Source organism: Coturnix japonica, chromosome Z (genome assembly GCF_054131305.1).
Source record: "Coturnix japonica strain WE chromosome Z, WE-NBRP24, whole genome shotgun sequence".
Taxonomy (NCBI): Eukaryota; Metazoa; Chordata; class Aves; order Galliformes; family Phasianidae; genus Coturnix; species Coturnix japonica.
In genome coordinates, this window is record NC_140702.1 from 30,161,836 (window position 1) to 30,172,134 (window position 10,299).

At 44.3% G+C, this 10,299-nt stretch overlaps 1 protein-coding gene across 2 annotated transcripts in view; it reads right to left on the reverse strand.

Moving 5' to 3' along the window:
• IDUA (alpha-L-iduronidase) overlaps positions 1 to 6,844 on the reverse strand; it is a 48,293-nt gene extending 41,449 nt beyond the window's left edge. Inside the window, exons 1-2 of one of the 2 annotated variants that reach the window (XM_015849569.3) lie at positions 6,608 to 6,844; positions 3,974 to 4,114 (exon numbers count right to left, since the gene is read on the reverse strand). In XM_015849569.3, coding sequence (XP_015705055.2) covers positions 3,974 to 4,114; positions 6,608 to 6,729 — 263 coding nt within the window. In that variant the 5' untranslated portion in view covers positions 6,730 to 6,844. The remainder of the gene's footprint in view (positions 1 to 3,973; positions 4,115 to 6,607) is intronic. The other variant, XM_085530297.1, reaches the window with a different exon arrangement.
• Positions 6,845 to 10,299: the final 3,455 nt, after the last annotated feature.

Genomic DNA, 10,299 nt, shown 5'->3' on the forward strand with positions numbered 1-10,299 from the left:
GTAGATTACAACCTTTCTATTCACCAGTCTCTCAACGCAAGCCAGCTCTGCTCTTACAGGGATCTTACCCAGAACCTCTCTCTGTTGTTCTGGAAATCACTGGCTTAGAAAAAGAACTGCAAATGCACAGATTTAAGCATTATCACAGAATTCCTCCTGTTCTGATTTGTGCCCTTACACCTATTCCTTCTTCCAAGCACAGTGTTCATCAGCAGGGCTCATGTTCTCACCCTTTCAAATACCACTGTTGCTCAATTTACTGTCTGTCTATCCACTGTTTAAATGTCATCTTTGGAAAATGTACCTTTTTGCCAGAGAAGTGACAGCCTAAGCCAAGCTGAATTTTAAGAGCTATTACAGTTTTGGATTTATATTTATTTATTTACTGTATGCTTTGTTTCCTCGTACAGCAATCACTCCTCTTCTAGGCATCTTCATTTTTTATTCCACTGGGCACACTGAATCACAGAATAACAGAGAAGTTTGGGTAGGAAGCAACCTTGAAAGACCATTTAACCCAACACCCTGCCACAGGACAGGACATCTTTCACTACATCACATTGCTCAAAGCCCTGTTGTTCAACCTGACTTTAAACACCTTCAGTGATGGTGCATCTACAACTTTCCTGGGCAATCTGTTCGCTACTCTCATCATAACAAAATGTCTTCTCTATCACAGATTAGTTTGGGTTGAAAGGGATCATCTATTTTCAACTCCCCTGCCATAAGCAGGCTATACCATCCATTAGATCAGATTGCTTGAAGTCCCATCCAATTTGGCCTTGAACACTTCCAGGGAGAGGGTATCCAAAACTCCTCTGGTCAACTTGCTGTAGCATCCTACCACTCCAATATCACAGTTTTTGTTTTGTTTTCTTTTCTTTTTTCTAGTAATTAACCAAATTTGACCCTCTTTTTATTTAACTTACTCCTCTTCCCTGCAGGAAACCTATTATTATTATGTTATAAAGTCTCCCCTGAGCCTTCTCTAGGCTAACCAAACCCATCTCTTTCAGACTCTGCTGAAAAGAGAGGTGCTCTAGTCTTTTGATTATCTCCATGGCCCTCCACTGGACCCACTCTAAAAGGTCCATATATCTTGTGCTTGAGGTTCCAGAACCTGTCTGTGGTACTTCGGGTGCATCCACAGAATAGCAAAGCAGACGGAGAGAATTACCTCCCTGCAATCTGCTGGCCATGTTTCTTTTGATGAAGACCATGATCACATAAACACAGAACTGCAGGGGTTGGCAGAGATCATTGAGTCCGAATCCCCCTGCAAAGCAGGTTTCCTACAATAGGTCACACAGGTAGGCATCCAGACAGGTCTTCTCCACAGAAGGAGACTCCACAGCCTCTCTGGGCTGTTCCAGTGCTCTACCACCCTTACATAAAGAAGCTCCTCCACACGTTTGCATGGAAATTCTTACATTCGAGTTTTAGGCCACTGCTCTTTGTCCTGTCACAAAGCCTCATCCATTTGCCTCCCATCTCACTTTAGATATTCATAAACATTAATCAGACCACACCTCAGCCTTCTATTCCCCAGGGTGAACACACCCAGGTTGCTCAGCCTTTCCTCTTAAGGGACATGCTCCAAGCCCATTAACATCTCTGTGGCCCTCCTCTGGATTCCTGCTAGGAGATCTGTCTTTTCTGAACCATGGAGCCCAGAACTGGACACAGCATTCTAAATGCATCCTCACCTGGGCATGTGTAGAGGGGAAGGATCACCTCCCTCAATCTACTATCCATACTCTTTTTAACGTCTTCCAGAATACTGCTAACCTTCTCGGTCACAAGGACACACTGCTGGCTCATGGCCAACCTGTTGTCCACCAGAATACTTAGGTTTTCTCTGCAGAGCTCCTCCCCAGCTCCTCTCCCTAATCTGTGCTGATGCATGCATTTATTGTTCCCCAGGTGCAACACCTGGCCTCCTAGGTTGCAAGCAGAAAATGTTGGCCCATTATTCAGTCCTCTATCCACCAATATCACCATACCCTTTCCATAGTTCAGCTCACAATCCACTCATCACCCAGTCTGTACTGACATTTGAGACTGTCCAATCCAGATGCGGGACCCTGCATGTGGCCCTACTGAACTTCATTAATTCATATGCAGAACCCCTCCCAAGCCTGTTAATATCCCTCTGGATGGCATCCCTCCCTTCAGGTGCAATCAGTGCACTAGTTGGCTTGATGTCACCTGCACACTTGCTGAGTATGCAATCAAACCCACTATGAGTGACATTTACTAAGACATTAAATATATGGTCCTTGTATGAACCCTTGAGGGATGTTACTTGCAATTGGTTTCCATTTGGACACTGAGCAATGGACTGTAACTTTCTGGACACAGGCACCCAGGTGATTCATTATCAGAAGTCCATCAGTAGCTCTTATCTCATCTACTGATCCAGTCACTCCATTGTAAACATCACTACAACAGTCAGGTATGATTTGTCCTTAATGAAGTCATGCTGGCTGTCTCTAATCACCTCCCTGTCTTCCATGTGTTTCTGCATAGCTTCCAAGAGGATCTGTGTTCTACAGTCTTACCAGGCACTGAGGTAAGGATGAGTAGTCACTGGTTCCAGCACTGTCCTCATTACCTCTGTTTTAGAAAAGGGGGTGCTGTTTTCCCAAGTCACTGGGGACTTTTCCAAGCTGTCATGACTTTTCAAATATGATAAGCAGCATAGCAAATACATCATTCAATTTCCTCAGGACACCTGAAAGCATCTTGTTGGGTGCCAGAGACACATCTGTACTCACTTTTATCAGGCGATCTTAAACCTGATCTCTTGCAATGCGAGGGATTTTGTTCCCCAAGACACTGGCTTGGGATTGAGGGACTTGATTGTCACTGGTTCTGTCTTAGTTATTGTGGTGGGAGGCATGCTTTCTTTAATGTTCCTTACATGTTACAGCATTCCCACCTAAAGTGCTTTAGTAAGGAAAACACTGAATTTACATCTACTACCCCATTCTAGCCTGTTCCTAACTTTCCCCAAAGACATGTTACTCTGAGAGGGAATGCAACACTGCAAACCTGAATATTAAAACAGGACAGCCAGAGGGAGCTGTAGGTACATAAACTCCATTTCCAAATCTGTAAGACTCTGACCTGGATATCAAAATCAGGCCCATAGCCAGAGGGAGCTGTAGACTTGCACAGCTAGTCTTGTACACTGAAAAAAATGAACTCTCAAAGTCTGGTTTCTCCTTGTTCTTCATCTCAGTACTGAGTAGCTGCAGGTGTTACTTCACCAACAACAAACTCAGCTGGACTTGGAGGAACAGCAGCAATAACTCTGGTAGAACTTGAAAACAGCTGGAATGACCATAGATTGAAATCTGGCTGAGTTCTCTCCATAACACTCAGCATATATTGCTACAACTGCAAAGCAGAACTCTTTCTCGTTTAAAGGAGTACTAGGGTCTCCTGAAGAGCACTGTTTTCAAGGCTTTAACAAGCAGCCTTTTAAAAGGATGCATCCAATTATAAAATGCTACACGATGACATCAAAATACATAATGAGATTCAATTCTGCTAGCATGAGACCTCTTTGGAAGTCACTGTACAACTGGGAATCAAGTCACTGAGCTTGAAACAGCAGCCAGAGAGAGGTGGAATGACTCCAGTGTATGACTTGAGATGGTCTTGGTAAAGCTGATCAGTACACCCACAAGATTCTTCTGATGAAAAGAAGCCTCAAAGTGCTCCTCAGCCTCTTGTTAGGACAAAATGCATGCAAGCTAGACCCATCTTTCTCAAGACAAGCTCTGTCTTTCCTCAGCTCATACACCCCCAAACTATTCAACCCACTGGCCATTATCTGACTTCCACAAACACAAAAACACACCCAGTCTGCAGTTAAACTGCAAGAACTGGAAAAGTGAGCAATTGCTGGGTACTTCAATGAGCTGAAACTCTTTTTTTACATTTTTTACATTAAATATTTTCTTACCTGACAGTAATCAATTCCAGTAACCAGTGAATTCGAACTTGTTCAATGCCGCCATGAGGAACAGAAGAAATGTATGCAAGGTTCATCTCTTGATCTTTGCTTAAGTCAAACAGATCAGCAGAGCTGTGAGGTAAAGGAGGGCTTTGGAAAAAGAACAAAAAAGAAGCAACATATTACAACATTAGCTATCGGCTCCACTGGGTATCCAGAACTCCATATGTTCAGCATGTATGACTTACAAGATCTTATCTGACTTAAGGAAGACTGTCTTAACAGATGAAAATGAAATGGAGCTTCATGTTATCTAGGGCTAAGGAGCTACACCTGTGATGTGGCAAAGCAGAACACAAATCAGTGCATCTCATTGCCACACTCAAAAGAAAGTATTACAAGCAGCTCATCAGGTAACATCTTCAGTCAGAGGTGGCCTGAAGTAGCCATGCAACGGTGATCACTTTACTTCTAAGCAACTAATGATAAGGAAAGCACAGTGACTTCTAGGCTCTGGAGCAGAAACCAGGTTTGCCCAGGACTGTGCTAAAGCAAACACATCTTTATATTAGCTACCCTTACACCTGTTCATTGGGTTTGGGCATCTTTCATCACTTTCAATTAGACTCCTATGAATGTGCAAATTCTGAGTTTTAAAATGTTTACATTACATGAAAGATAAAAACATAATTGTTTCCAAAGTTTGGTAGAATACTTCTGTACATATTCCTGAAGCAAGAAGAGATAACTTCAGTTACTATATAAACGAGTAACAAAGTTATGCTTGGCCTACTGTGATGTCTCCTGATTTACTACTGCTTCCATGCTAACAAACAGGTTGTGTGCCTCCAAATTTCTCTTTCAGCAGTAAGTTTTACTCATTACTCTTTTCTGCCAGAACACAACACATTCTCTACAAGGATTCCCGAACTTGTCTGTTCAGCTACCATCACTGGTAATAGATACTGGTTCTGCTAATGATAGCAGCATCTTTGGAACTCTATGAAATCATAGAGTATAACTATGCTGCAAACAGTTGAACTATCATCATCTTCTTCCTTACTCTCTCTACAAGTTATCTCACCTCCTACAAGGATGCTACTGAATGAGCCTGATACTGTACAACCTCCTGTGCCCAAAGGCAGAAAAACCCAATCCCACTTGGAAAAAGACTTGATACATCCTAGCAAAGACACTGTCTATCTACCACCCCCTACATCCTTATTAGAAAGCTATGTCTTGGCACATACTATGTCCTTGTGGTGCTTCATGCAAATCAGCCAACATACGAGAACTCTTCTGTGCAACTTCACTAGCATACAGGACACTTAAAATACCATCTCCCAATGATTGCTTCAAGACACGCAAGACTGAGAAGCTACTGATTCTACTCTGACTAGAAATGTACCAGCCATCTGGGTGATTTTCACTGTTCCAATGGTATGGACAATATTTACTGCTGCATTTGGAAGGAGAGTGTTTTATGATTGCACTGAGATTCAAGCTTAGGGAAATGTACTGCTTCACCCAGTGGCAAACTAGATAGAAATCAAGGCACAAAGCATTCACAGGCTTTGCCCATGCTGAATAAAAGTGTTGAAATACACACTGCTGGAGAGAAACCTTGTGACCATGAGAAGACTGAACAGAATGCTGGAACACCGGCACTTTTTGTTAGTTCCAGTTCCTCTTCTGAATTGAAAGCACCCATCAATGGCAATTTTAAGGCTTGAAGCCTCCCAGGCTTTGTTATCTACTGCTCCCCAGCTGTATATGTGCCCAACAACTGGACCCAGTGTGGGTGTTCAAGGGATCCTTCACTAACAGTGTTGGCCAGGTATAACAGCATCATTGAATAGCTGCTGACCTGCTCGATAAGAACCACTGCTTCTGCTCCTTGGCCTCCTCCCTGTCATCCTTCTCACACTCGCAGTCTTATAAAAATTCTTTCACATGATTAAAATCCTGAGTGTTTCTTGGGTTGCAGTTTAAATGAGAAAAGCATATTATTTAATGCAGCTTTTCTTAATTTATTATCATTATTATTTTTACCTTGCAAGTAAAAATTAAAACCAAAAGATGAAAATCCAGAAAGCTCAAACAAAGGTTGAACTTCCTCTTCATCAGCTTGTTTTTAGATTAACATACTGTAGACGATTTTCGGCCTCGTTCTGTTTTTCCACTGACACGAGAAAACACTGCAAATTTTTCCAACTTCTTTCTCAGATGTGCCTCAAGCACTGCATTAAGTAGTGCACGGGTTCCTTTAACCCTGCTGTCTCTGCCTTCCCGCTGCCATTTAACCCACTGTGTGCCTAAGCGGCAGAGCCCACAACCATTTACAGACAGGACGGGCCGTGGGTTCAGCATGTCACACGCTGCCTGGGGGCCGGGGGAAGGACGTGACGTGTTCGCGGGGCCCACAAACAGCGCAACATCAGGGCGGGCGCTGCTGAGCGGCGCTGAACGGAGCTTTTACACCGTGACCCACAGCGGCAGGCCCGGAGAAATCGGGCTCCTCCGAGCAGGCACAGCCGGTGCACCCCGGGGATCGTCCGCTTGGGGCGGGCTATGGGCAGACGGCTCCTCAGCGCTTCTCGCCCGCCGCCGGAGCCCGGTTCCCCGGCAGGACTCCGCGCTTACCAAAAGCCCGTGCTCCTCCAAAAGTGCCGCAGGGGCCGCTCGGCTCGCCGGACATCCACGTTTACCACATACCCCGCGGAGCCCGCGCCGAGCTGCACCATCAGCCAGAGCAGCACCCTCATGGCGAAGCCGGACCACGGCTCCGTACCAACGACCGGGGCCGGCCACAAACGCAGCCCGGACACGACGACGGGAGCCCGCCCACCGCAGGAGTGCCGCGGCTCCCCGCCCCCACGGCATCCGCCGCCCGCGGCGCTGTGAGGCGGTGGGAGCTGGGCGGCGGTCTACGAGCTTTGGGAAGGGGAGTGTTCCTTTTCGGAGCGGCCACAAAGCCCAAGTTGGCTTTTTAAGACGAGTTACCGGAGGAAAGTTATTTCTGTTTATCCGGGAAGCCTCGTCTTTTCAGGCACAGTGTCAGGTAAAGTAAAAAGGCGCAGTAAAAAGTGCTGAAACACCGCCGTGCTGTGGATGCAGGCAGCAGCGTGAAGCCTGACATGGAACAGGCGGCTGAAGACATTGTGAGGGAAGTTGCCCTGCAGGGTGTATGTTCTATAGGGCTCTGTTGGCATTTTAAGGAAGCATCCATAAGAGCTCCGGGAAAGACAGTTCTCTAGGAGCCTGCCTTTTGTTTCGGACAGTTATCCCCAAGGTGTGCTCCTTGCCGCATCAGCCACAGCTGGGAGACAGCAGGGAGGACGAAAACCCTTAGCAGAAGAGAGACAGACGGGGAACTGGAGGTATCTCTGCATCAGCCCCGGGTTCCACTTTCTGTATTTGAGAAAGCAACAGGATTTTTCAGTGTTCATTTTCTGAAGAGCAGGAAATCTTTCCTGCTCAACACACTTGCCCTTGTGCCTCCTACCATGGCAAGAAACCAAAGCAAAGAGTACCCTACTGTGGGACCTGATGTTTCTCTGTTCCCAAAACATCTGCAGGGGTGCTACAGGGAGAGAAGAGACCAGATGATTTGCTGTTTGTAACCCAAGGTAGCCAACTGGATCAACATATCCATGGATGCATTTGCAGCCCAAATGCCAGGTGACATCAGTAATACCCAATGGCCTACTTTACAGCACTCCCAGACATCTCCCAAAAGCAGAGCAAATGCCAGGGTTACAAAAGGCAACTTCCAGCAAACATTTTAGAAAGCATAAAGATTTAATTTAGAACTGAACACATATGCCCACCTGGGAGATTTCCCATCACTAATGCTCTAAGACACAGGACACTAGAGATGTCTTCAAACAGCCTTCTTCTTTCTCCTTGCACAGATCAGTAGCTCTTCTAGTCCAAGGCATTCCTGAGGGGCACACGAGTATAAGAAATAGTCGGTGAGTGGAAGGGAAGAAACAGGGAATTAACTCATTCCAACAAGCATAGGCTGACCATTCCCCACCTAAGTGACGGCTCCCTGCCCAGCAGAAATTCATCCAGTGCCTTGAACTGGGCAGATTGGAAATCTGGCAGTATGATACTCCAGAGCTGAGTCATTTCTTGTCATGTAAATTGTTTGATCCCAGTTGCTCTCCTTGCAGCATACCTGCAGATGTTTTGGGAGGAACACACATCAGACTCCTTCACAGGGAGCAGTTAACTTCTCCGACTGCAATAGCTTTGACTGTAATGAGGCATCTGGGCATCATGGAGGAAAGCAATGCAGTGTGAATTTGCTTTAGGGGGTTTTCAGTTTAAATTACTCCTGCTCATAATTGCATACAACTTATGTAATAAAGGCGTCTGTTGATTAGAAATATATATATATATCCCGACTGGAATCTTATCAGCATCAACAGTATGGATCTCATTGCTCCTTTTCTCACAGATGGTTTGTTTTTAAATCTGAGTTTATATCACTACTGCAACTTTCCCCCAAGACCTGGTGAATTTCGTCAGCCCTGTGATATCCTTTCTCCTTCTCATTCATTCATCAGCAGACCATGGAATGAGTATTTGAACTGCAGCTGTCCATTGCCTTTCTCTTCAATGGAGCGGTCTCAGTTTTTTTTCAAAGCCTGTGAAGATCACAGAAGGACATACTGTCTGCTTCATGGTGCTGATCCCCTTGACCGGTTCTTGCTTTTCTCCAGAACACCAGTGATTAGTCCCAGCTAGAATTAAAATGCAATTGTGAGGTACTGAAAAGCTTGGAGATGCCTGAAAGATGTCTTCATAGAGTTATATGGTCACCTCTTCGAACTTGGCAAGAGTTGATAAGTTGAGTAGAAGACATGGTATTTTAGCGCCCTCTGTAAGCTGGGATATAATATTCCATTTCCAAGGTTTCAGATTTTTCAGAATCTACTTTTTTTCCTGGTGCCAGAATATCTTTTTGTTTGTTGACTTTTTCACCAACTTTCACTTTCGATGTCAAGATACCCTTCTGACAAGTTTTGGCTTTCACCCAAGTGGTTGTAGTCCAGGGTTGCTCAATAATTGCTTTCTCTTTTGTACAAAGACAGGAACCTTATCGTACAGATGTTGCTGCCTCCTAACCCACCTTGGCTCAGTGTGACCCAGCAATTTGCTTTGCTGCAGTTTAGCACTGCAGATCCAATTTTTTCTTCATGTGTAACCAGGTACATATGATTCTGTATAAGGCTTTATAATCCTATATAAGTTTTTACATTAACCTGGCAGTACACTGTTTCAGGGCTTGTACTGGCCCAAACTTGTTTTAGCTTTGGTAACTACTGTTTGGTGATCAGGTCACTATTGTCTGAAGTTTTTCACCTTAGTTATCTGAATGCCATTTGGTGTAGAATGTGTCAGGGTGCAGTAAGGGCCAGCTGCTCCCTTCAGCAAGGGAATGCTGTCCACCACCTCTCGAATCGAGGAGTAAGGCAAACCCCAAATTAGTAGAGATAGGATTGACCCATAGAGCCAGCTATCAAGCAAACTCATGGTGACAGAACATTTTTGTGGTCAAGAAATCAGTCCACAGATCAGGGCCAACAAGGTCCGTGGCTTTTTGCCCATGTGCAGGGAAAAAGCAAAAACTTCCCTAAAGAAATGACATATTCCACTAAATAGCATTTCTCTACAATTTCAGGATTAATTCTGGTTTCTGTTATCTAATAAGGTTACATATATTATTTTAAAAGGGCTGACATTTTCTTTAGTTCTTGGCTGGATGTGTATCAATAGCAAGGCTAAGGGTGAAGCATGCAGTCATTATATCTGAACCTCGCGACAAACTCATTTGCCTTTTTAAGCTTTGATTCATCCTTCCTACTTTTTCAGTTGATTGTAGTCTCCGTGCAGTATAGAGATCACAATTTATCCCTATTTCTTTAGCTAGATTTTGAGCAGCTTCTGCTATAAAGTGTGAACTCCTATCTGAAGATAGTCTTATAGGTATCCCCTGATACTATTATCTTAAGTAACACTTCTGCTACTTCTGTGGCCTTCTTGGTGAAGCAAGGGAAAGATTCTGGCCAGCCTGAAAAAGTTTCTGTCATTATTATATTTATTATTACTATTATATTATAAGATACAAATACCCATTTTGCTGTGGTAACTGAGCAAAGTATAGTTGCCAATAATGGGATGTTTTTGTTACCCCTGTGAATGTCTTCAGAGTAAATGGGGGTTGTTCTTTAGACACAATTCACATTTCTTTACTACACTTTTGGCTTTCTTCTCAGTCATTCATGCACTTAACTCTTGTATTTTCAGCACTTCTGTCATTTCTT